At 43.3% G+C, this 26,818-nt stretch overlaps 2 protein-coding genes and 1 long non-coding RNA gene across 4 annotated transcripts in view; 1 reads left to right on the forward strand and 2 right to left on the reverse strand.

Moving 5' to 3' along the window:
- Positions 1–970: 970 nt before the first annotated feature.
- Positions 971–16,781, reverse strand: MICOS10 (mitochondrial contact site and cristae organizing system subunit 10). Its single transcript, XM_031613368.2, has 4 exons — positions 16,630–16,781; positions 6,348–6,395; positions 5,886–5,995; positions 971–2,934 (listed from the first exon to the last, which is right to left on the reverse strand). Exons 1-4 carry the CDS (start codon positions 16,694–16,696, stop codon positions 2,926–2,928), a joined length of 234 nt encoding a protein of 77 aa, XP_031469228.1. The 5' UTR covers positions 16,697–16,781; the 3' UTR covers positions 971–2,925.
- Positions 16,782–17,814: 1,033 nt separating this feature from the next.
- Positions 17,815–25,069, reverse strand: LOC149915256 (uncharacterized). Its single transcript, XR_016459419.1, has 3 exons — positions 24,961–25,069; positions 18,451–18,725; positions 17,815–18,275 (listed from the first exon to the last, which is right to left on the reverse strand). It is a non-coding gene; the product is annotated as an uncharacterized LOC149915256 (long non-coding RNA).
- Positions 25,015–26,818, forward strand: part of CAPZB (capping actin protein of muscle Z-line subunit beta) — a 52,595-nt gene continuing 50,791 nt past the window's right edge. Inside the window, exon 1 of one of the 2 annotated variants that reach the window (XM_090123102.1) lies at positions 25,015–25,166. In XM_090123102.1, coding sequence (XP_089979228.1) covers positions 25,164–25,166 — 3 coding nt within the window. In that variant the 5' untranslated portion in view covers positions 25,015–25,163. The remainder of the gene's footprint in view (positions 25,167–26,818) is intronic. The other variant, XM_031613367.2, reaches the window with a different exon arrangement.

Below are 26,818 nucleotides of genomic sequence, written 5' to 3' on the forward strand. Positions count from 1 at the left end.
CAGCCTTCCTCTGAGATTCCACGACCTGCCAAGTGAAAAAGCAGTCAGAAAGGAAGGCTGATGGAGGCAATGGCTGAAGACTGCAATCAGAGTCCCAGCAGCATGCCACATTCCCTCCAGCATCTCCCATTTCTAAAATGGGAACTACAAACCATTTTTACCCCCCTTAATCCTATCTGTTTAGTTTGTAAACTCTCCGTGGCAGAGCCTAATTTTTATTTGTGTGTGCAGCACTTCTTACAGCAAGGTCCTGACCTTGGCAAGGGCTCCTAGGCATGACTGAAATACAAAGAAATGACGGTATCTTGATCAAACATGAAGAACTCAGATAAACAATAGAAAAGCAGCTTGATATTTTTTTCTGCAGTCTCTGCTTTCTGTGACTTGTTTATCCATCTCGAAGCCTCAGCAGACATCTAATCAAGCTGTTAAGAGTTAGATTTGTGGTCAGTCGAGCACTTAGGGAGTTGTTAAATGTTCAAAACCAGTTCTATTCAGCAAACAGCTACTTTTATTTTTTTTCCTTTTCTCGGATAGAAATATGGTTTCTTTATTCACGGCATATTCAGTTTTCCCATTAAAATTACATCAGGGTGACACAGTAACTTCTTCACTAAAAGGTGTCATTAAGTTTTGGGTAGGGACACCTGACATTTTAGGCCTATCTTGCTTGCACTTTTTGGTACCGATCCAAATCACACCACAGTTAGATGAAGAAATGATTTCAGCAGGCTTAAGAAAGAAGGAAAAATGTGATAGTTTCCAGATGAGTGTATTCTACTAAATTTAACATGCCACTTGGTACTTAGAATTTCCACTTTTTCCCCTTCCATTTATGTAATTAGAAATCAAGCAGCAGGAAACTGTTCCTATTCCAACCTCAGTTGAGAACAGTATGGTCTCATTCTCATAGAGGAGGTTTGTCCTCACAAGTTTTGTACAGCTTACATGGACAGGCTCAAAAAGAGGGTTTGAATAATGCAATTTTAATCACACCAAAATAGATACAGGCTGACTGTGCACAAGTTATGTAGGCATATATATATAAAATACAATATAAATAACAAGAAGCAAGGCAGCTGTGCAAATCCAAACCAGTCATTTCTCACTGAACATTGGCTAAAGCTTTTCTGCATGTTGACAGTCATATTCTGAGGGTCGCTGCCACTTTTGGTTCTCTTGTTTCTTACCCAGGTTGATGCTCTTCTCTCCAGCTGAACCTGTTGGCTTCCCAGGCTGCTAGCACTGCAGCACACACGCACAGAACTCAATAAAAACACTTTCCAAACCACAGAGGAGCTATGGCTCCAAAATACATAGTTCCAATTAAAAATTGGGGCCAGATAAAATGATTCAAAATTGGGAAGAGATTCTGTTTCCAATAAGCTGTTTTGACCTGATGGATGAACGCAGTCCGGCAAGGGAGGAGATGGAAAAACAAGGACATGCTCAAGCACTGATCCTGGATGGTATCATGCTTTGACAGAATTTAACGCTGCTCTGGCATGAAAGCAATTTTATTTCATAAGTCCCTTGCTCTGGGCTAGCTCTCCAGCTTCTGTTGACTCTGGGCACAGCTCAACATGTTTCTTCAGTGTGCACAATCCATACACAGGCACCCAGGGGGCTGTGGGAGTGCAGGACTGCTAGAGCACTCAAGCCAAATCTCAGTGACGCTGCTCTGCAAGGTAAGGAGCTTCTCAAGCTCTCTGAACTCTGACTGTCCCTCAGTCTGTCTCCTTCCCTTCTTGGCACAGTTTGAAAAACAAATATTGTGCAGCTTGTTTTCCATTGTCTCCCCTTTCTGGAGAGGAGTTGTCACTCCTCTGTTTGCCTGCACGCAGCAGAACAGGCTTGCAAGAGAGGAAAGCTCCCTATCAACCTTTACAATTTCCTTTCTGTCTTGGGACGCATGCATCTATACCTTGCAGCAAGCATGGGAGGAAGAACAGGGGTCCTTAAGAACCATCTCAATTGCTAGGAAATTGTGCTGAGTAAAAGAGCGAAGACCTCAAGTTAGAAGTAGACAGTAGGCTGCACGCTAACAACTATTTACAAGGAGTAGGGTAAATGTAAAACAGAAGGGAGCATTTGGAGCAGTAACTTGCCAAGGCAATAAAGAGATTTAAATATTTGTGACCCACTCCCAGACACTGAAATGTTCTCCCAACAGAAGAGGGGTGAAAAAACAATCAAACCTGAAACGTAAGCTCTGAGCCAGGCGGCATGTGCGTCTGTTTAATTCACCCACCATACCAAGGAAGTTCCAAGCTTGGCTCACCCCATGACTCAAAGCTACAAAGGGACAACGTTGGCTAGCTGAGTCAGCCACACAGTTGGGATTTGCTCTTTTCTGTTCTGCCTCTTTGGAGAGGACAAAAATTCCAGTTTTGAAGGGCAACTGCGCAAACAGGACATAGGAATATTTATATTCCTCTCCAAACACCAGCACAAGCAGCAGGGGTCTAGTGGATGATTTATGAGGTGGGAATGCTTCTTTGAACTGTATGTTAGATGGGGCTGCCTTTCAAGAGTGGAGAGCAACATACCACGGCTGTCTTTTCTGAAGAGCACTCAGAGAGGCTTTACCCAGGTGGTCACAGCTGCTGCTAGGTACTCAAAATGAAGTCCTCCCCTTCCATTCTCTCTCTCTCTCTTGCACTCACATACAAAGTCAACACACCAGAGAAGGCCATTTTTGTTTTATTTATTTCCCAGAAGAGCTCTTCCTTGCACTTTCCAGACACAAGATACAAAACAAGAAACAGAACTTTGTTTCGTGTACAGAAACAGTTTGTTGGAGTATAAAGAGTTACTGGTGATCATTACTGAAGAATGTTGGCTTATTCCAGGCGCACTTCAGTATTCCTGAGGAATAATCATTGATTTCTCCTTCCTTCCCACTGGGATAGCCTTAGTCATTAGTCACTGTTCCTGTAAAGTAAGAAGGCTTATATTATTAAAAAGCCATTTGGGTTCTTCATGTGGAAGGTGCTGCACGATGTAAAACAAGCCTCTTAGCTTTGTAACATTTCCAGAAGGTAGGTTAATGTTTTCATCTTTTGCTAGGCTGTGAAGCTGAATAGGGAGAAGTTACACAGCTATTTTCATACCAGCAACATGCCATGCTTTTGTGCAAATAAGCCTCTGTTCTGATTAGCTGGGTACTTAAAAAAAAAAAACCAAACTGTTCAATTTAACTATTTATGGATTGAATAGATATCAGACAGAAATTAAAGCCACAAAGGTGGGAGAAAAGATTCCAATGGCTGAACTTCTTGTACTGTAGTACATCAATATAATCCATGCTGTTATCAAAGTACAGTGGTGGAGTTTTTTTGTCATTTTTTTTGTGCATGCTAAGTCATTTTTCAGGTGTTTGATCTGTATATGTTTTCATTTTGCAATGACATCTAAGTCACGTAATTCTCAGCTACGCAGTTTTAAGCTTTGAAATACTTGCTGGATGTTGATTTTCAATCAGCTGAAGTCACAGTAAAACCCATTTGATCAAATGACTTAAAACCCTCAGAATCTTATGATCACAGATTAGAATTTTACTGCATTTTGTGTGAGTCTCTTGCTGTAGATGAATGACTCCTGAATTGGTGTCAGTGCTTCATGATCAGTTTACTGACTCAGTGGGCAGGATGATGATCCAGTTTAGGGTGGGTGCACTGTCACTTTGGAATCTCCAACTATTTGCTATCACGAAGGTTCTCCATCCTCTCTCATTCTCACATAGGATTCAGAATTAAGACCTTGATCCTGAAGAATCAAGAATTCAGACTGGATAAAGCCCCTAGCAACCTGCTCTGACCTCACAGCTGGCTCTGCTTGGAGGTTAGCCTAGGTGACCTCCTGAAGCCCTTTCAACTTCAGTTATCCCGTGACCTTATGAACGTGACAGGTCACAAAACTAGAAATCATTTCATTCAAGTTGATCCACATTACATTTTTCTCCCTTAATAAAGCTGATTTTTCTTGCAGAACTCACATTTTTAGAAGTTAGCATTTGGAAAAAAACTAAGTTTTGAAAAGAAAGTCCTATAGACTTCAGTTACAACAGTATTTTCTAGGAAGAAACAGATGAGTGATAATGCAACAATATTTTCCATGCTCCTAACCAAGTGAAATGAAATAATTTTGTTGTAATAACCCTGGATCCATTATCCATGACACGACATTCTGGAGAGAATTAATGGCATTAACTGTTAGATGGCTTCGTCTGCATCTTCCCTCTCAGCATGTTCAGCCTCTTTGTGCCAGAGAGAGTTAGTGGAGACAGTGTGCTGGAAACTACTCGTCTAGTCTTGTGCCATGCAGGCAGCTGCGCTTCTTCTGTGAAGTGTCCTTTCAATTACCTCATGCTCCAAAGGACCACCCTTGCTCCAAAGCACAGATTAGTCCTTAATCCAAACAAAATCCTTTACTAGGCTGACCTGAAAGTCAGTTTTCTGTTGCTCAACATCCTTAGTAACAAGCATTGCTGAATGAACAATGCTTTCTCAGAACGTGTATGCAGGGCATTCATCCTCCACATGCAGCTATAGACATTTTGTTCCAATTTCTTTTTAGGAATGTAAACTGGAGGAATATGCTCAGGATGGCATACAAAGCTAATGCAATTCTGCATAATGAACAAATGTGGCCAGAAGAATTATACACAGACTTCTGATTCTGGAGCAGCACTGGGCCATAGCTGGCAATGTTGTATCAGCTGGATCTAAGTCACAGTTGCTCTGGTTCGTTATCCAAATTCTGTTTTTCTGAAGTAGCTGTTCAAGAAGCTTATTATTACTTCCCTTTCTTAAGGGGCAGCTGGAGATAACCACAGATAGCTGTGCCTGGTAAGGCTAGCATAAGCTCATCTGCCAAGTAAATCTAAGGAGGACTGGACTCAACTTCCACCTCTCACCTCTAGATGCATTCAGATAAAGCCTAACAATACCATCAAGCCTCCCTCATTAGAAGAAAAAATGAATCAGTGTCAATTTCTGCATTCTGTTTACAGACCATGAAATGTCCCAGGCAGAACATTTTACCTCAGTACTTTCTGCAGTACTCACATAACCACCAACACCCAGTGGGTGGCTCTCCATTGGTATCTGCAGTGCTTCTCACACTGTATTGCTTTGCAGATCCAAAATACTGCTCCTTCCCCCGTTTTTGTTTTGTTTTAAGAGGCAACAAGTTACCAGAAAAACAGTCCCAACTTCTACACATAAAGAAATAAAAATAACATGAATGAGTTGGTCTTTGGATTCAATACACCATGAGTGCAATGGCAGCTTCTTAGTAAAGATAATTCCTACTAATTAATTTATTTTTAAATATTTTTATCACAGTGTGGTCAATGACAATACTGAAGTTATTTAAATCATTCTCTTTAGAAACATTGTAATGTACAATGTCCTGGTTTTATTATCCAGCCAAACAAGTCATGAGAACTTAGAAATGATTCATGTTTTCCTGCTGCAAAAAGATCACAGATCAACTTCCACAGGCAGATCTACTTGACATGACTTCCACTTTCTTCCAGCACTGTCTATTTCAAAGGCTCAAGACAGAATTAATTTGTTAATTTGTTGTTGTTTTTGTTTTTACTTTCCTATTATCTATTATTATTACTCGGATTTTCTTATGGTAGGAAAACCCACCTGCAGGAACTTCTACACTACTGTTATGTATTCAGTCTAAATTTTACTGCTTAGCAATACATTTATAAGGCCTTCTAACAAGCAAGGGAACCCAACCCCTCCAGTACAACAAGTTTCTACTATCAAGTAAAACAAACATCCATTTAAACATTGTCTAGATGTACCATTCAATGCTAACTTACACAAAGCTACTAGCAGTTCCTAATAACTGGTATTGATACTTACTTTTACAAATTTACCATGGAGAAGATATGGAGACTGGAAGTCATGTTGACAATTGGAATAAGCCATTCCTAACCCCATCCCAGACCCAAATGCAATAGGCCACGTCTTTCCTGTGGGAAGAGAAGAACAGAAGGTAAAAACAAAAACAAAAACAACAAGGAAAGCCATTAATTTCATATGAAAATGACAGCCTTATTACATAAACACTAAGATTAAGTTGGCACAGCATTTCCTGCAATTGCAGAACTTAGCTGAGCACAGTAGTTTAGAAATGCCACATACAATGGCTCTGTTACCCAACAGTCAAAAGCTTTGGTAACTTCATTTCAACTTGATAATGAATGAGTTGTTTAACGCCTTCATTAAGTTCTACATGCCTCAAAAATTACTCTGTTTCAAACTGCAGCTATGGTAGACAAAAGCTAAGAAAGCAAGCCATCAAGATGACTGCAGTGCACTTACTTTTGAAGAAGATGACTGAGAAAACAATTCCTAACCCAAATCCAGCACCTGTAAGAAGAAATATAGCGAGTAAGACCTCAGATGACACAAAGAGATGAAAAATTATTTAGTTCTTTGCAGTCATTCTTTGTTCTGACTCAGGAATATCAGAGCGCAGTTGTTTCAGAATTGCTTTTCAGAACACTTTTGTTTGGTGTGCTGAAACAAAGAATTCTTACTTTCTTCAGTAATTATATGCAGCTCATTCAAATTAGAATCCTAACATATGTAAGAACTTTATAATCAAAAGGAGTTGAGAAACAAACTGAGAAAATTTTCTGAATTTGTGGCCCAATTCACAATGTGGAATTATGATTTATTTGGCTCATTGTCAGTAAATGGGAATGGCTTAAATGAAAACTTATTGTGTCCTGGAGCTTCAGACTTTGCAGATGAATATCTTATTGTATTTCGTTTATCTCGCTACGTTAACTACTTCAACGTGTGGCCTGAGGGCAGCAGAACGTGAAGCTCTGTGTTACTCTATACCTTGCAAAAGCAAGCTCTGGGCTGCTTATCTTTCACATCCACAGCATTCACTTTGGAGCATATTTAAACACATTTAAAGGAGTGAGTGACTTTTCACATCCCTATCCTATATATATAGAAATAACTGCAGCAGTTGAAAGCATTCACCCGGCACCATTAAAGAACTCAGCTGGCATATTTAAAAATCATTTTTGCTTTCTTTGGAAGGTGCATGTGTGATTTTTTGTAAGAATTCAGGCAAGTCTGCAAAATTCCTCTCAAAACCCAATAAATATAACGGTGAAAAGTCTGAGTTCAGCAGCTAAATTCTACCCTTAATTATATCCACTCAAGACAAGAATTTCAGATAAGGTGCAGAAGGAAAAGAATGTTTTTAAGAAAAAATAAATCAGTCACGCATGCATAAGCTCACTAAAAAAAATACCCAGCAGTTTCAGGTTTGTCTTGCAGCAAACACATCCTGTTAATACAGGATTTTCAATATAAGAAATCTAACTTAAGAATATACTTTTATTAATTAAAGGATACTACTTTTCTTTTCCCCATGTGAATAGTCCAAAAAGCATGTGACCTTTATTTCAGCTCCTGCTGAATGCATTACTAAGTGGGTTGTGCACAGAACAGTGCCAAAGAATCCTATGCCCTCTTGGCATATAAGGAGTAAAGTTCTTTTTTAAGTGGGTTTTGTTTGCTATGTATATTTTTTTATATATTTTTTCCTTAACCATCCTTTTCCTCTTGAAAGTTTTTTTCTTTGCAGAAAGTCCACTAATGGTGGCTCAGTCACAGATTGAAGCAATATTCACTGCACTAGCTTGTATATTAAGCATCCCATGCTTTTCACTGATTAACAATCCTTAAGCATTAGAAGAGATGACTATAGAACAAAACTCCCTAAGTTAACTCTCCCACTAGGACTTCTGTCCATATTTACCAAGAGCTGGCAGTCAGAGCAATGAGAACTCTTTTCATTGTACTACACGTTTTCATGAGCTCTGGTTGCACTACAGGTAACTGCTTTACCAGCTCATTACAGCTCCGAGCAGGCTCACAAAACATGCCATGGCAGAGAACTCTGACCACCTGCCAAGCCGTGCTGACATAACTCCCCCAGACGTTTTCGAGCACTTCACAGAAGGTCAGGTTTTCACTCTGATCACTTGCACAGCTAAAAGAAAAAAGTCTCAGCTCCTCAGAGGTCTGCACTTCAGACAGTAAGAGATGCAGCACTCGAGGGAATGTCATATTAACAGCTAACTACTCATCCTGTGTCTGGATGTGACTGGCATTTCTGCTTGGACTGGAAGAGACATCAGGCATTACGAAGAGCAGCAGTTCATCCCTGCTAAGCTCTCCACTCCCCCTCCCCAGGCAGAGCCTTCCTCCTGCACCTTTGCTATAAAACAGCTGGTGCTGGCTCTAGCAGAATGTTTATGCTATTAGGGATAATTACTATCTTCAAGAATTCATCCAACGGACAACTGTCGGGCCCTCTGGCCTGCCTTCCTGACTGCCTTTTCCTACAACACACTGCCTTTTTGTTTGCAGCTATTGTCCTGCGGGTCACAATCCCACTTTCTGGAGGAAGTCACATTCAGTTTTGAGGACTGCCCATTCAGGACTGACTGTGTGAACTGCCCATTCAGAAGGCCTGTCCTGCAGTGAGCAATACCAGTCCCATGCTTCCAGTCCAAGAGAAGATTCTCTCTGCCAATTCAAACAGTTTAGCTAATCAATGAGAAATGATTTAAAGGATGACAAACTCTGCATCATCTCAATGCACAGCCCAAGCAGTTTCTAATGTCACCACATTTTCCAGACACCATTACCAGTCAAACCCACATTTCTTCTTAGCAGTGTGGTGCTAAACCAGTTACGTTCTTGTCTTAAAATGGCTACAATACAAAAGCAGCTGTAGTTAATACTATTCTTTCCAACCACATTCAGAAATCTTCATTATCTGGAGTTCTCTTCACCTCCCTCCTTCAGAAGTGAGAATCACACCCCCAGTCGTGAGGGCTCTGCACAAACACCACCAGCCCTGCTTCCTGTTGGCATTTCTCTTTGCAATGAAAATGCAAAGTGTGAGTTTTAGATGCTATCACTCCACCCCACTGGGCAGGAAGGTAAGTACAATGGCTGACTGGTTAAGAAAAATGATGGTAAATTAGCCAGGGCCTTGCTTTAAGTAATGAAAACACTACAGAGAAATACAGATCTGCCAGGTAACGTTTTGTGGTTTTTTTTTTTGTTTTCTGCACAAGAAGGAAACCTGAGAAGCAAAGCCCAAAAAGTTGTCCATTATCATACCCATTCCCAAAAGCAGTTAGGCTCATTTCATTCCTTGGTTAGGAAAAGCAACAACCTGTGTTGAAAGCTGTGGCTGACCCCAACACCCCTATCAATAAGAAGAGCTCAGATCTGCCCTCTCATGTAGCCTCTGCTTATATAACATTTGCTCTTTTCTTGGTTGGTTTAAACACTGGTTTTAACTTCAAACCAGAAGCTTGAGCTACATTTCACTTCTTAGCCCATCTGGTTAAGAATCTATTTCTGTGGACAGTTTGTCACTCATCTTCGTTCCACTAGAAAGTATTTGTGGTTATGTGGTCATTTCCTGCGTCTCCAAGACCAAGGGGGAGCTGAACCATCTTTTCTTGGAAGCCAAGTAATGCATTTTACTTTAATTCTATATAAAGTTACACCAGAGATAAACAATGGCAGAGCCCTTGATGAGTTTTACAGGTTTAAGTTCTCACATGCTCAATTTCCTTTTAAAGAGGCAACACGTTGCTTCAAAGAGCCTCCCACCTGACCAGGGGACACTGGGTCTGCAGCTGTTTCTACTAAAGAGCAGCACCTCTAGGCCAGGCTTGAGCTTCAGAACAATAAAACATGAAAGGTTTACCTTACAATAAAAACAAACAAACATGGAAAAGCCAAGGACTTGAGCCACACTGGGCACGTTTTCCCTCCCTCTCTTGCATGACAGGCTCTTTGGAATAAAAGGCCACAGGAAAGGGTACAACACATTTTTCACCTCCTCTGACAGTTTAAAATGTTTAACTAGGAAAGCAGCCTCTTCCACCCTCCATCTATCATCTCAGCTTAAACTCATTTACAGTCAGTGTCAGCAGAGGACAGGGTAGTTCTGCGGACACTGCACTGCGCTCCCCGGCTGCACAGAGGGGCGCAGCCACACAGAACTGGTGTGAGGCAGAGAACCTGCTCTTGGAAACTTTTATTTCTGCTTTTTTGGCTCCCCCACCTTCCAAGAAAAACATCAGGGTACCTCAAATCAATCTAATACACAGAAGAGCACGCGCTGCATTCCCAATAGAACATCCTACAAGTGTCTCGTAGAGAAACACAGATCTTCAGGAGAGGTTTCTGCCCCCAGAAGAACATCTGGGAAAAGCTGTTTCTATAAATTTAATCAGCAGTGCCTCCAGCAGTGACACCACACAATTCTTTCCTATCGACCCAAGTAGCTGCAGGCTGAAGCAGCTATGAAGGCTGCCACACCTAGGCAGCCTTTCCTCCAATAGCTCGAAGCTTTAAGATAGATGGATTAAAATGCTTGCTGACATCTGGCAATGTGTCGTCGTTACTATAGCAGCTGGAAGGTTTTCAATTACTTAATAGTTTGGGGGTTTTTTTGGTCATCAGATGATTTTCCTCTCCCAAACACAAAGCTTCAGGCTCTCCTTCAGATTCTGTTATTTTACACTTAGTTCTTCTAAGTGACCGCAGTAAAATGAGGAAGCAACTGCTGGAATTTGGCTTTTTGTTGTAACAAAGCAGCACCTCCATGCAGACTGGACTCAACAGAAGCAGTGAAGGACTTGTTCTACCAGAGATTGCTTCCCAGCCCATTTCAATCAAGAAAAATCTATGGAGCTCAGTTGGTTTCTGTGACAGCAACAGCTTCGAGGCTTAATGGCACATCTCATCCACAGGCCTGAGCATCAAGCAAGCATCAGCTCAGCAGCAACAGAATTTGCTTTAAACACTTAAGTAAAATTAAAGTATTCAGAAGAGGCTGCTCGCCAAGTATCCTTTCCTTCCTGTTCCTTCCTGTTAGGATGTCCCATCCTAACCTCCCCCCACCTCGGTCCTAAAAAAAAAGACTTTGACTATGTACACAGATAACTTGTGCAAAAGTGAGCCTTCTTTGCACACTGGAGCATTACAGGGCATGGCTAAGCACCAGTTGAAGGCTGAGAGCACGCAACCACTGATTTACCAAGAGAAAATTAATTCCAAGCACACTCGTTGCTAGGTCTTTCATGGCAGGAGTCACATTTTCTTCAAACACCAACCTTCAAGCTTTCATTCTCATCTCCCCTGTTGCGTGGACTGTTTACATTGTAGACAGAAAAATGAGCAAGGACACTGGAAGAAAACACAGTGAAACCATACCCCGAGTGCTCGAGGAAGAAGCCGGAAAAAGTATGTTTTGTTTTCTTGTAGCATTTGACTGCAGTAACACAGAATACTTGGAAAGACAGAATAAAAATACCCAAACACCCATATAATATGAAAATGCTGACATGCTTTCAGGGGCCGCTTTCACCCTTAAGCACTCCTGCAGTTTAACTGCTGCCCAGATGCAAACCTTAGATAGACATCAGCACTTCTGCACATAGACTGAGTGCAGCAGGGAGTATCAAGTTTAGTCCGTGATCCCTACACGGTCACAGCTGCTCAATCTCAGAGCCTAAGAAGAAACTCTTCATCTCCACACTGGCAAATGAGACAAGAAGGCATATACATTTCTTCCTTCCCTCTTATAGAGGGTAAGGAGAAAAAAGAAAAGCAGCTCTGTGAATAATTCAGCCAGCAGAAAGATCTTCTTAATACTGCATGAAGCTTTTAGGCACAAATCAAGGCTGCATCTCTGACAGCCATATTCCTTCACATCCGCCATTACTGAGTCTAAGGGACAGTGACAATGTAGCAAGAAGCAGAGGTGACAACACATAGTAGAAACGCTCCAAAAAGCAGCCTGAATTCTCAAATCTCTTGCTAACAGACTATTCTTATCAAATGTGTACCAGCAGCCCTGATTTAGACAGAATTAAATGTGAGTCTCAAAGAGCAAGGAGTTGTTCCCTCAAAATGCTGTCATGTCTCATGGACCTAACAAGTGATTTAGGACACCACTTGGCAGGAATCCCCTTCTGCTGGACAGTGTTCCCATGTGCCAACTCCCAAAAAAGGCACAGCTGGCACCTTAACAATGCACTAATGCAGAGGATGAGGAAGTCGATGTGCTCTGAATTCATTTCCAGCAGAGGAGATCTTATGAAGTCAGGGGGTTTCAAATGGCTGCAGTATCACATGGACATCACAGTTCTTCCTTAGGGCTTCCTGGCACACCAGAAGTATTGCCAGGAGCTGCTGGAGGAAGGCACAAGCAGGGCTGCCTACAGCACAGCTTGCAGCTCCCTGCCATGGTGGCACGAGGCAAACAGTACCAGCTGCCACCTTACAGACAAAGGAAAAGAAGCTGGGGTTACAAACAAATCATAACGCACATCATAATGCAGTTGCGTGCATGCATAACATTTGTGTTCTCCAGCATTAAAACCAAATTCCCAAATGAAAAACAAGTCTTCTGTCCTGGTAGCTAAGCCTAAATGGCACATTACAATTGCCAAGCAAAAAAAAAAAAACCAAAACCTGACAGAAACTTCAAAATAGGAATTTCAGGATTTTCGTATATTTAGACAAAGTTTAATCCAGTTTTCAGAAAGTGTAATCAAGTTTTATCATTATATAGACTGACTTTGTCCTGTTCATAACCATGTGAAGGATTATTTAAAAATACTGACATTGCAATCCACACAATGACTCTCTCTGATGAACTCAATCTGGGGAATGACACAAACAATACCATTTTCCCCCTGCCATTAACAGAGACAGCTATTCAAGCAGGCAAGATGATGCAAGCCAGAAGAAATCATGTAACAGTTGCAGGACAATTGAAAGTGCCTTCTTCCCTTAAAAAATTCCTATTAAATGGGAATTAGAAGCATTTTATTTTCAGATGTCAAAACAGAGGATTAGAGGAAAATGGACATTATTATGTTGAGTTCTTCACAAGCTTCCAGGCTGAATCTTGGTCAAGCACAGACATACTTCCAAACATTCATCTTCTGCAAAAAATAAACTGATGTCAGCACAGCAACTTAACACACAAGCCAAAAAGTAAATAGATTTCCTAGATTACCTTTCAGTTACAGGTAAATTACAGCATTTAATCCTGTAGAACTACAACAGTTCCAAAACAAAACAGCACACATGCATACAAATTCCACCTCTACTTACATACACACTCTTTGCTCTGAAAACAGCACATGATATCCATGTGCCCAAAATTATAGCCTAACAGAGAAAAACAACTCTGCCAGTCTTTTACAAATAGCTGTCTTTCTAAATAAAGAGGCAAAAAATATCACTTAGCTAAAAAACAAAGCAAAGAGAAAGTAAAACCACCACCAAAACCCTTTAAACAGCAGGGTTGGAAGCAATTCAGTTGAGGCTTCTGCGAAGCCTATGTCAGTGTGATCTGCATCACTCACCAGAGAAACCCCTTGGTTAGCCAAGGACACACAAACCAGCCCACTGTGCACAAAACACTGTGGTTGCAGCCAGATTTAGACTCATCCTCATCATTAGCAAAATAAATGTAAGTCTCCTTAAAAAGGAGAGTAGTACACAAGCCCCATTTAACAATGCTTTGACATTTTACACAGGGGTTTAAAGTAGCAAGCTCTTTGAAATGAAATACTGTCTTCAGTAGACCTGACAACAAGTCTGTTTTGTACAGGAAAAAAGAAAGATTTTTAATACTGAATTACAAGATGCATACAAGTAGTGACCAGGAGGTCAAAAATATAATACTGGATTTCAAAAAAGATACAACTTAAGATAAATATGTATTTTGGATGTTTTAGTAGCAGGACATCTCCAACAAAAACAGCACAGCATAACTACAAACAGCACAGCCAAACACAAACAAACAGTTTTAAGAAACTAACGGGAAGTCTAACAGACTAATAATACAGGACAGGACAGGCTGCATATGCCTCATAGCTATTATTTAACAAAATACTTTCGCTTATAAAGGTACTCTCCTCTGCTGCCAGTGTACCTTCGTCCCTCAAGTTAAAATAGAGTTAAATTGGTCGCTACAGTTCTCACAGATGCTGGAAAACTGGCTTTCAAAGCTTTAGAAACTGAATGTCCATCTTTAGTTACAGTACCTAGAAGGGGAAAATGGAGAGCTAACCATGAGGTTCACTTTTTTCCCAGCCGCTGGCTCAGGAGTACTTCCTGCTCTAGTGCTTGGGATGTGATGGAACACACAGGACAGAAGCCAGCATCCAACAAAGAAGTGAGGATTTGGTCCATTCCTACACCTCACATAACTGACAAAATTCTCAAGTGAAAGAGCTCATCTATTTTCTTTCCATTATAACAACCACCCTTGAGAGTTTATTGGAGAGTTCAACACAAAAGTAACGTTACAAAAAGTCATCACAACCATGCAAGTTTTTGAATTCCTGCAGAGAAAATTATCACTTTCACCAAGATAGTCTGAGTTGGTGCTGCCAGTATTCAGTTAACAGTTTGCCCAACCCACATCCATTTTCAAGGCCAGCATCATCTTCTGTCAGTAACAACTGCAATAGGAGGCATTTTCTGGGGTGTTACAGTTTTCAAAGTTCAAAGTGAATCAGTCTGCTGTTACTGCCATAAAAGAGGTTGCTGCAGATACTAAATTAAAAGAACAAAAATAAAAATCTATTGCACATGAGGAGAAAGAGTGCAGCTCATCTGCCATCCTGAGGCAATGCACTGAGAAACCTGAATTTTACTTAGACCTCTACTCAACGCCATTGTGAAGATAAGCTGAAACCCTAGAGCTCTGGTGCAGAAATTTAAGTACGTCTTATTTCCCCCCCATCAGCACTTTTGGACAGAAGAAAACACCAACTGAAAACAAAAGGCCTGATAAAGAGGAATGCTGCATCATAACCAAAGCTGAATCTGCTTCTTCCAGCCTCCCAAGGAGGCTTTGCACATAAAGGACCCCTACATGTACAGCTGCAGCATGGAACAAGCTCTTGTTTATAATTTGGCATACTTAATATTTTATGATAAAGCAACCAATGGTATGGAAACATAAACATATCTGGATATGTTTGTCAGGCAAACCTGAATAGAATTTCAGAAGACAAAACATTGCTCCAGAGCACTTGACACTTTTCAAAGGCCTGTTATAAACAATGGAAGTTTCAGTTTACTTAAAATTATTAAACATCTTTTCTAATGGAAAAGTATTAGGAAACTAAAGCCCTGAGTTCCTCATCAGCTTTCAAGCTTAAGGCCACTAGAGCAACAAGAGATAAACACTCACATTTCTCAGATATTATTAATGTTCCTAAAAAAAAAAAAAACTTTTGCACTAACAGGGTACCCACACCTCCCATATCAGACACATATCACTCTGTACAGAGCACTTAAAGATTTGCTTTGACGCACTCTTTCTACAGAATCCAGGTTGGAAAAGACCTCTATGATCACCCAGCCCAACCGTCTGTCTACAATCAATACCACCCACAAAACCATGTCCTTAAGTGATACATCACCATGTTTCTTTTCCACAAAACCACAACCACTCTCTCTCATTCAGACAGCGATGTGGAGATCACCAAACCACACAAATGAGCTCTGATCACTCACAAAACTCTCAGGTTGATGTGAAACCTTATCAGTGTTTTGTTGCACGTGAATTGCCTCAGACACACGCACAGTCATAGAATCATAGAATGGCCTGGGTTAAAAAGGACTACAACGACCATCTGGTTTCAACCCCCTGCTATGTGCAGGGTCGCCAACCAGCAGACCAGGCTGCCCAGAGCCATATCCAGCCTGGCCTTGAATGCCTGCAGGGATGGGGCATCCACAGCCTCCTTGGCAACCTGTTCCAGTGCCTTACCACCCTCTGTGTGAAAAACTTCCTTCTAATATCCAACCTAAACCTCCCCAGTCTCAGTTTAAAACCATTCCCCCTAGCTTGAAGGACAAATAAGCGGAGAAGAAAACAAGAAAAGATATTCTAATGCTTTAAGAAGAGGCACAGCTGTGTGCAGTGCTGGGACACCGGATGGAAAGCTCAATGTCAAAGCGTGCACGCTGCACTACAGAACACACACCAAAGCTGTCAGCATGCCACGCTGCTCACTGCTTTTAATAAACACAACCCATCTCACACACAAACAATTCTAAACCCAAATTTCCATCACAGCAAAACCGAGGTGGTGGCAGGGATGGATACAGCAATGCAGCCCATCCGTGCTCAGTACTGACGGCATTTCTCACAGACACCACTCACCTTCAACGCAAGGAGTGTCAAAGCAGAGGTCAAACCCGACCCTCCGCCATCAGCCTGGCCGGGTCGCAGCAGCGGGGGTCTGAACCCGCCGCCAAGGTCACCTTGTTGGGTTTTCTCCAGCCGCTCCGCTCCTCGGTCCTCCCGGTGAGGGCGGAGCTGCGCAACCCCCCGCCGTTCCGCCCGCCGCTCAGCGGCGTGGCCCGGGCCCTCAGGTGGGCACAAGGCCGCACGGGGCCCTTCCCGCCGGGCACCGCAAAGCCTGCCGAGCACAGCCCCGGATACACACCGAGCCGCCGCCGCCGCTCCTCCCCGGGCCCTCCTCCTGCGCCAGGCCTTCCCCGCCCTTACCCAGCTTGACGGCGGAGTCCGCCAGACAACGATCCCACTTCCTGCCCAGCTCGCCCTCCGACGCCATCTTGACAGACCCCTCCCACCTCAGGCCGCGCCTCTACCGCCTCCTCCTTCTCCTCACAGCAATTCTCGCGAGACTCTCCGCCGCGGGTTGGAGACGGCAAGGGATTTCTCGCGAGACTTCATTCGACCCGTTGTCAAGGTTACCGGCGGGAAGGCGCGATGGCGGCTCTGCTTTTCAAGGCCGTTCCTCCCCACAGTCTCCAGCCCTAGAAGGGCTGTTCTTCCCCGCAGTGCCCGGCTCCGGAGCTCCAGCCCCTCCTGGGTCCCATCTCTTCATTCAGGGCTCCTGCCGTGCTCTTGCAAGGGCACAAATCCGTCAGGCAGCATCCTCATCCCCTCACAGCCCAGGGCGCACCACACAGAGCTGCTCCCCTCAGGGCTCCCGCCTCTGGTTCGGTAGGAGCCCTTTTTGCTGTAGGGCCCCATCTCAGAGTTCGTTTCATCCCACAGACAGCCGTTTCCACAGCAGAAAGGTTGCGGAGGACCTTCATCTTGCACAGCTCTTGTCTTCAGTATCTCCTTAGGGCCTGAAATGAGGTACAGTGCGAACAAAAAGCATTTACCAACCCCAGTGTTACCCTAGGCATTGCCTCCTTTACTTAAGGCCAGCCTCAGCTCTACAGCCTGCTTCCTAATGTGGGAAAAACATCTGAGTATTATCAGAAAGAAAAGAGTGCTCTTCAGGAAGTTATGATGGGTGAGGATTTGTGGGAGAGTTATTGAGTGAATTATGAGCTTAAGTGAATCACCAGTCTTGGGTACGGCCTGAGGTGGGCTGCAGTGCTGTGTAACTGGGAATGTGTGTGTAAATAGTTTCAAGCTTACTGTAATGAGTGCTGTGTAGCACTTTTTTTCCCTTTTTTCTGTAAGTCCTACTCTAGAAGCTTTGTTAAAAGAAGAAATAAAAGTGTGTTTTTCAAGTAATCATATCTTCAGTTAATATGAATTTTTAACAGTGTTTACTTGTTTTGATGAAGTTCAACTTAGGGAGGAGAAGGCTCTGTTTTAGAGAACTGGATGTTCTTTAAAAAGTAAGAGAAAGACCGAGCTGACAAATGAATGACAGAACTTTCAAAACTGGGTGAAAATTTTCTGAAGTTATTTATTATTATCCTTTGTGCACTTTGGTTTGTCTTAAAGGTGTAACTGTTCTTGACCTAAAGCAATGGTGGGAGGCATTGATTTCACTCCTTCACCAATGCATGAGATGTTCGTAACTGGCTCTAACAAACATAAGTTACACTTAGTTAACAACCTTATTTATTTATTTAGGTTTTTGGAAAGCACATGGTTAAACCAAACCCTTGCAGCTTTTAAAGCTTTCACTGGAGAAGGCAAATCTTGTTTCCCCTTTAAAGGGAGCCTCATTTTCTCCTCTTTCCCATCCAACTGTACTCGCATCACTTCACATTGGGGTCAGTATCAAAAATAGAGCCATGCATCAAATTGCTTATAAAAATACCAGCAGCATCAAGCAATTTTTTCCCTGACCGGATGAAGGAGTGTTTTTTGAAACTGCTGATCCTGTGGTACATCCCAGTGTGCCAACTCCACCCTTCTATTTCCAGGCACGCTCAGCTCTGAAAAATATTAGGAGGGAAAAGATATTTGAAGCATCCAGATAATTCTTTTCTTTTTCCCCCCAGTTTAAATTCTAGCAATCAATATTTAAAAAACAACCCAGAAGTACCGTCTTCTCTTTGGCGTGTGCTGGGTATTTGTTATTGCCAATGTTTAGTCTCACTTCACACTTACTCATTTTCAGGCTTTTCGAGTTGCTGGAATGCAGTTTCTTCACGGATGAAGGAAGTGGTGGTGAGCTGTTGGGCTGTAAGACGATTTATAAAGGGTCATGTTGCTCTGTAATGGGTCTTGAAGTATTTTGACAGCCTGGTGTCAGGAACCTGATGCTTTAAATCCCTTCTAAGGAGATGGAATAGTTCAGTGTAATTGTTTTGGATGTCCAGATTTCTTCTGAGAAATGTCTGCTTCTTTTAAATCCTGGAGTCACTGACTGATGAGAAGGGTCTCTGGAAAATGTTATACATTAACAATCTAGAACACATTCTCTGCACCCCTTCTCCCCGGCTCACCCAAAGGAAAACTAAAGCAGGAGAGAATGTGTCCAAAGACAGCCTTTTCTCCCCATTGCTATAGTAACTTGGCAATTGGACCCTCTCAGTTTAATATGGAGTATTTATTATTGTATGACTCCAAGGTGATGTTTAGAACACGTGGTTTTGAAAAACCTGTTTTACATTTCACAGTCTGGTGTGAGCTACCTTCCCTCCCTTCTTCCCTTGCACTCTCTTCTCCTTCCTTTCCAGTCTTTTTGTCAGCACAGAAAATAAAAATGAACAGATAGAGGAGGATGAGCACTGAAAGAAGCTTCAAAAATCCCTACCTTTCTCTGATGGAAATCAAACTGTAATAGTTCAGATCTTCTATCACTCATTGACTTAATTGTATACCTCACTTAAAGTATTAAAATAATGGGATTGTTCACAGTTAAACATTAGGGATTGACATAAATACACTGTGGATTGTAGTTCAACAGATGGCCATCAAGCAATCAAGAGGAAGAGCTGGGAAGAATTGTATTTCCCTAGGGAAGAAGCTGCACAGAAGCTTGCAGAGGGCACAGTTCCTGCTTGTACCCAGAGGTGGAGAGCCTCCCTGGTGCTACACCAACCACAGCTCAACCCTTCAGGCTGTTACTCATCTTTTCACCCTTTGCCCTAGCTTGTGCATAATGCAATATAGGACAAATTCACATTCACCTCAATAATTTTGTTACAAAACTACAACTGGCTTTCTTTTAAATCCTGACTTTTGCCTGGAATGACTATATTGCCTCTTCTGGTGCAAGGCATGTTTTCAAACAATCCTATAGCATCTCTCTTGTCAGTTCCCTGTTGGGCATAAATGTGTTCCCAAACTCCTCTTTTCCAAAGAATACACATGTAAGTTCTCGCATATTTATTAAATAACATGAATCCCCTCCCACACACACTTTTTTTTTCTGCCAAGAGCAGCAGTAATTTGCATAGGAAGACAGCAGCGTAGGAGTTATCTGCTTGAATTGGATGACACAGCCATAGTGGGTCCTCACTTGCTCTCAGACTGCTTCTTTCACAGAGAGAATGAAACCCAGGCTGGAAACTTCTCTTGGTCACCACTTTGGTTATTTTTTCTTCACGCTTAGTGAGGAATATACACCAGTGTTTGCCAGCAGATACTGATGCTTATTTTCCTCTTTGAAAGCCTCCTTGCTACTCGAGCCACAACAAAAAGAAGTCTAAATCCAAATTCTGAGGAAAAAGAAACCCCTCCTCAGCAGGACATTGCCTTCAAGTGGGAAAAGTGCCAGAGACTCCATTAAGTCTACTTTGTATTCTTATTGATTTTATGTGGAAGGCACTCAGATACTGTGGGGATGAACAATAGGCTAAGGACTGAGGTACTGCATTAGGAAACACAGCTTGTGATGCAGAGTGATCATTCAGCCCTTTCATAGTGATCACATTCACATTAATAAGTCCATCCTGTGTCTGTGCTAATGTATTTTCATGCCAGTTTTGCAAAGCTGATGTAATGTTACATTCAGTTACATTCAGCAGTGCAGTACTGCTGGTTACAGTTGTCAGGTACGGCTGATTGAAGTGGAACTTTAAAAAATGGAACAAGATGTGTCACAGCTCGTTGTGCTAATTCTGCTTTAAGCTGCTTTTGCCATGAATATGAAGTTTGGTTCAGGAACCTGAAGGAAAGCACTTGCATGGAAAGATTGATCTGAACTTTTGCTAACTCCTGTGTTTTGGCTTTCTCCCTTGCAGGCATCAGCACCACTACAACACATCTTCATTTGATGTGTGCTACTTTGTGATCCATTTTTTAGTTTGATTGTTGAAAAAGTACTATTGCACTGTGCTGATAGAGACTGTCTAATGAATAATCCTGCAGAAAGTACTCCTTCTCAACTCTTTAAGCACTTTTTTTCCATGCAGATTCTAACTAGTGAACCGTGACTATTGTATTAAGAAGGAATCCAAGCCCTTACAACTCTTTTGGCTGGTATATTAGCACACTTCCAATGAAGTGCAACGTGTCAAGGAAGAAGGAAAGGAATGGAAAGTTTTGTTTCTTTCTGGTACATTTAATCAGCTTCTCATTGCTTCCCTTTTAATGACAGGCTGGAGGCATTATTAGTGCAGTTAATGACCAAGTTTGACAAGAATGTTCTCTTTTTGCTCAGGCAAAAGACAGTTCTGAGAGGTCTTTCCTATTGCACTTTCTATGCTTAAAATATAAAGGTAAAACTGCAATCACAAGCACAGAAGTAAACAGCATCCCTGAATACAAAATGAAGAGGCATATGCTGAAAAACAAACAATCTCAGTAATTCTGCAGTCTGCTTTCTGGGATTGATATTTAAAGAAAGCTTTGTTGTCCTGTTGTGAACAGGCTCTGCTGGGTTTTGTGTGGTGAGGTTTCAGATATGTCTCACTGACATTTGCCCATTGGCATCACACATTCTGTGAAACAAAACTGGGTGGAAATCTAGGGGACACAGAAAGAGTGTGGCTGCAAACAACTGCAAGGTGTTTCTGAAGGCACTGTTCTCATCAGGATGGGCAGGTACTTTTGGACTGAAATAAACAATTATATGGATGTTTCAGGCCACTAAGTTTATTGCCTTTTATGTTATTCAGATGAACCTCTAAGGCAGGCAGTGTATCTGCCTGGATGCTGATGAAGAGTCTTGTTTTGGAGCCTTGTTTTAGTGTCCTTGGTATGGGAGGAGGAGTGCCTCAAACCTCTCCAAATGGACAGCGTGTCACTTTTTACCAAACATTGTATTTTGATTTTCTCATCAGCTCTTGTACTGTATTGCAAGAGTACCCTCAGCAAAGCTGCCTTGGAATTGGAATGGGAAGGAGGTGGTTTTTATTGTTTGTGCAGCTATTTTGACAGTGTGTACAAAGATTTCCATAGTGAGAACTATCTATGGCTTGAATACGAAATTCCAAACCATTGGGTAGCATTGTAGGTACCTTTTCCCTATATTAGTTTCCAAGAAACGCTCAGTTTTCAGCCTCAAATCAAGTGATGCTGCTGGTTTACTGACTGACTAATACAAACCAGCAAGCTAAACTTTACCATTGATGGAAGTGGAGACTCTTGCAGCAGTAAACTCAATTTATGAGAACCCCTAATAAAAAGTTTACATATCTTTCAAGTGCCTCAAGCTGGACATGAAAGAAAATGGGCAATCTGACTGAAAAAAGAAAGAAAGAGAGAAAGAGAGAAAGAGAGGAAGAGAGGAAGAAAGAAAGAAAAAGAAGCCTAAGATGTCTTTTTCTTTAGTGGAAAAATGAGTGTTTGGTGAAGCGTTAAAGCTTTCTTTAGGACCTGATTTCTAAACATGTTCTCAGTTACATTTTGGTCCTGGCTAAATGCTGGATTAAACAAAATAAACAGCGTTTCACCATGCATGCAACACATGCAAGGAGGATAAAATAAAAAGCATATCATGTTTGAAGGAGTTCTGGCTAAATGTGACAATGCTAAAAAAGAAGTATTTATCCTTTTGCTTCCTTGAATATAATCAAAAGTACAGGGAGAGCATATGTATTTTATAGTTGCTGATTAAAAGATGAAAAGCCTTGTTATTAATTGCACATGAATCTGATGTTTTAGGGCTGTTAAGCCACCAACTAACATAATTGTTTGCTTCCTTTGTTTATAGGCCCTCATTCTAAGATGAATAATGCCTGCTGCTGAGCCTTCTGAGCACACTCCTGGCTATAGGTGGATGACTCCATGCTGGGAGGTGTGGGACATGCCTGGAGTGCAGCTAGCCACCTCACAGCACTCAGATCTACTGAATGTCTCCCACTCAGAGACTGAATAAGCTTTGTTTTGTGTCAGCCTCTCAAAGAACTGCAACAGAAGGTAGGATGGCCACAACTGTAGTTACATACAGAGAGCTTTCTGCCAGCTGAGATCTCCACACTGCAGATTGCAAGGAAGAGCTTGCTCCTACATCTTAATAAACAAACAAAAACATTCCCTTAAGCATGTCCTGCTATAAACAAGCAAAGCAAGCAGCTGGTCCTCATTTGAAAAGATGTTACATCAGTTTCAAAAGGAATCTGCAGATCTTCTTAATGCAAATATTTTTGGGAAAATAAAAAGCAGCTGTTTATGCTGCTTTATACCTATTAGCAGGAAAACAAAATCTATGATGCTTGTATTTCTACATGTAAGAAAAACATCCTCTTGGCATCGACGTTCATTCAGATCTCAAATTGTTTAAAATATACTAGGTTGCATAAATCTGCTTTTGCTCTGTCTTCAGCAAGCAGCTAGAAATCTTTTCTGTTCATTAGCTGAAAGACCTAAAAGCAAAACAGTCATTGAGGAGTTTGCATGAGTTTTGTGACAAAAGCTGTGAAGTTTAGAGCATGTGTTTGTCCTCCCAGACCCTGCTGCAAGGAAACTGTGCACGTTAGATGTGTGGAACGCTGTAAAAGGAAGGAATAATCTATTGAGTAATGAAGGTGGCCTTTTCTTAATTAGTGCTGGTAGGGACTTCTGAAGGAATGTAAGGACTGAAGGATGTGGGGACTGGGAAATACAAGGAGCTTGAATTGCTGCATGTTACAAACTGGCTTCAGGGAGGTTAGGCTCAATAGTACTGGCAAAGAATTGAATTTGGAGACTCTAGAGCAGGAAATGCCTTTTGAGGTCATGTGGCCTTTCTACTAGACATTATTTCCCATCCTAGGGTTTGTTTGGTAGTGTTTTTTCATGTGCTTTTGTTTGTTAAGTAACATAGCTCCTTTTTTTTCCTGAGATTATCATTCTTCTGCTTCCCACTCTTTGCCTCCCAGATTCATTTTGTTTCTGCACCAAAAAGACCAAAGGTTTAAAACAAACAAATCAACCAAATATAGGCCAAGGTTAACTTAGAAAAATTGGTGACAGCAACAGTTATCAATATAGGACAGTTTGGATTTTATAATGCATGACCTCCAACAGTTGCACCTCATGCTGCTGGGCAGCTCGTGCTAACATGTCCCATCCCTGGAAATCAGCTTGTTGCCTTGAACCTGAAAGTTGCAGCTGATTTGCTCTGTGTTAAGTGAAGTGAGCACAGCCCGAGTTGTCATTTCTTGGAAGGTTCTGCTTGGTATCTGAGAGCTACTAAAATTCACAGCTGAACCAAAAACATCTGTGATAATGTTTTAGTGGAAAATCAGAGCTTGGCCTTGGCTATCTCCTGGCGGGTGGATGTACCACAAAACGTCACCTCCCAGGAAAAAATGAAGCAGTTCCCTTAAGAATACATAAGTTCTATTACAATTGCACACAGGCTGTGGTTTCACACCATTGCATCAGAGCAGGAAGCAATGCATGACTCCCCTTGACAGCATTTCCAGTTTCTACAGCAAAGAAAGAAAGCAAACAGAACAAGAGCTGGGCTTTTGGCTCACCACGGCCAAGCCTGCAATGCAGGAGCCAGGGAGCACCAGCAGAGGGTTCTCGGGATCCTGGCACCAAACTCTCAGAAGCACAGCCCAAAAGATTGCTCCCAAAAAGCTGCAACGGAGAGCTGTGCCACTATCGACTCTGATATGCTCTGCACAGGAAGGACAGTCAGAAACGGGGATTGGTTTTACCTGAGATCATTGAAAGGCAATTTAGTATTTTAGGAATAGATTTCTTCCACGGACATGTTTTATTTACCCATACACCCGGATCCACTGATTTTATTTCACAGATGTGTATCAGCTTCTTGAGCTCTAAAGTCATCAAACCGTGCAAGCACCTGCTCACCTTCAGCAGGCACACGCACACTTTACAGAATCAAAGCTAAGCTCCCAGGCAAGTTGGACGCTTGCTGTTCAAATTACCCTTGTCCTTAATTAGCCAGAAGCCGACTATTCCTCATCACCTGTCCTTTGGGACTGAGGGAATGGAGGAATAACCGGCAGCACACCTAACCCTGCAAGCAGCAGTTCGCAGCGCTACGCCCTGCCCTCCCTTCCACCTTAGGGCGGTTTCAGGCGTTCGGGCACTACCACGAAAACGGCGCAGGCCCCGCCCCCTGCACCTGATTGGCCGCGCTTCTTCCGGTCTCGGCTTTCCCCACCCCTGCGCTGACGTTGGTAGCGCCTCGCGCTGCTCCCCCCGCCCTGCTGCAGGGAATGGTTCCTCCCGCCCTTCTCTCCCGCCCCGTACGCGCGCAGCGCTCCATACTTGGCGATGGCCGGCGAGCCGCGCTCTGATTGGTTGGGCCGCGGCGGGAGGGCGGGGCGGCGCGGCGCTGACCCGGATGTTCACTCCTAGGCAACGGCGGAAGTGGAAGGGCCGCGGCCTGCCTCGGAAGGAGGGAGAGCGGACCGGAGCGGACCGGGAGGCGCCGCCGTTGCCACCGCCCAGCGCAGCCCCGCCGAGCCGCCATGGTGAGCGCCGCGCGGGCAGCTCCGGGATCCGCCGCTTCCAGCCCCGCGGCCGCGCCCCACCGCTTCCTTTTCCCTCCCCCGGGGCGGCGGTGAGGGAGGCCCCGGCTGCGGCCTGCACCGGGGGGAGGCGGTGGGGGCAGGGCCCGCGGGGGGCGGTGGGGCAGAGGCTCGGGGTTCCGCAGGGCCCGGGGTTCCGCAGGGTCTGGCGCCTCGCGGTGCCGCCGTCTAACGGAGCCGGAACGGGCGGGCGGGCGGAGCGCTGCTCGAGCTCCGCGTCCCTCCGCAGCTGTGCGGAACCAGGAACCGACGCCTTGCGGGGCGGCCGAGCTCGTCCGGGGCGGCACCGCTGCGGTGTGCGGTGCTCCCAGGGTTCGGCTTGGAGTCTTTGCATTCTGCAGCCGCGCAGTCCGGCTGCGCAGTGCTGGCGGGATGAGCTCGCCCAAGGGACAAAGCCTTCGGTTTCCCTTTGGTGCTGTGCGTGGAAGGGGTGCAGCCCTGGAGGTCTCATCTCCTCTGGGCGCACCCAGCAGTAAGGGCGGGGCAGTCCTGCTGTGCCCGGCCCACCTGGCGGGGTGCCCGCTGAACCCCTGTAACACGGTGTGCCTCTAGGGCTGTAATTGCTCCAGTGTTTGGTACTGCTCAGGAATTTGTGGTTTGACATTTTTTAAGGCTACTCAAATATAGTTAGGTTAAGAATGTGTCTAGCTGTATGTAAAGGCTGGTTGAGTAATCAATCCTTTGCTTCAACCGTAAGAATTTCAGCGGCAGTGTCTTATCCTTTCCTCTGGAGGCTGAAGGTCCTGGAGATCCCACCACTTATATGGCACAGGATGAAGATCTTTGGTTTCTGGTGGAAGGTGAAGGATGTTTATGATCAAGATTCTGTGCGTCTTGCAGCAAAGCTGTGCTTGGCACCTGAGCGTGGGATTGGCGTGATGGAGCATCTAACTTCACCTGTGAATGTTAGGCCAAGAGGCCTGGCTGAAGTCTTTGTGCATGAGACCTGCTGCAGGATTTATTAGTCAGGAGTCCAAGCAACTGTCCTGACTTCTACATTAGCAGAAATCCTCAGAGAGAAAGAAGTAAAGGAAAACAAGCAGGCGTACTGTAAAACAACAGTGGTGATACCTGCTGCTTTTAAGGGAATGCAAAAGTATACTGTAAGAATAATTCAGCTGAGGTGTGTGACTTTATCACTCTTTAGGGGAGATAAAGCACAAGCTATTTAGAAGTTTTGTGAGTGCTATAAGCTTTTGCTGTCTTCTGATTTCTCATGTTTAGTCACGGAGAGCAGTGGGCACGGGAGAAACCTGACCAGGATCTCCAGTACTGTGCTAGACTCAGCTGTTGGGTGGACTTCAGGTAGGAACCTGTGGCAGCTGCCCCGTTATTTGTGTGTTGTGGTGGCTGTGTACACACCTGAAGGCTTGCTCACTGTGTGGGGCAACTGGAGTGTGGTTTATCCAGGTCTACTGCAAGAAAGGTCACTGGGCTTGGTTACAAGAGGCAAATGAGCTGTGGTGATGTGTTAATAAAACCTTGCTCTTAGAATCAGCATTGTGCAGACAGTGCAATTCCCAGTTTCAATTTTAGTTTCCTTCTAGTATTTAGAGTATCCCTAGGATCTTTTGCTTTAGTAGACAATACTCAGA

This window comes from Phasianus colchicus, chromosome 22, assembly GCF_987193195.1.
Source record: "Phasianus colchicus chromosome 22, bPhaCol1.hap1.1, whole genome shotgun sequence".
NCBI classification, from domain to species: Eukaryota; Metazoa; Chordata; class Aves; order Galliformes; family Phasianidae; genus Phasianus; species Phasianus colchicus.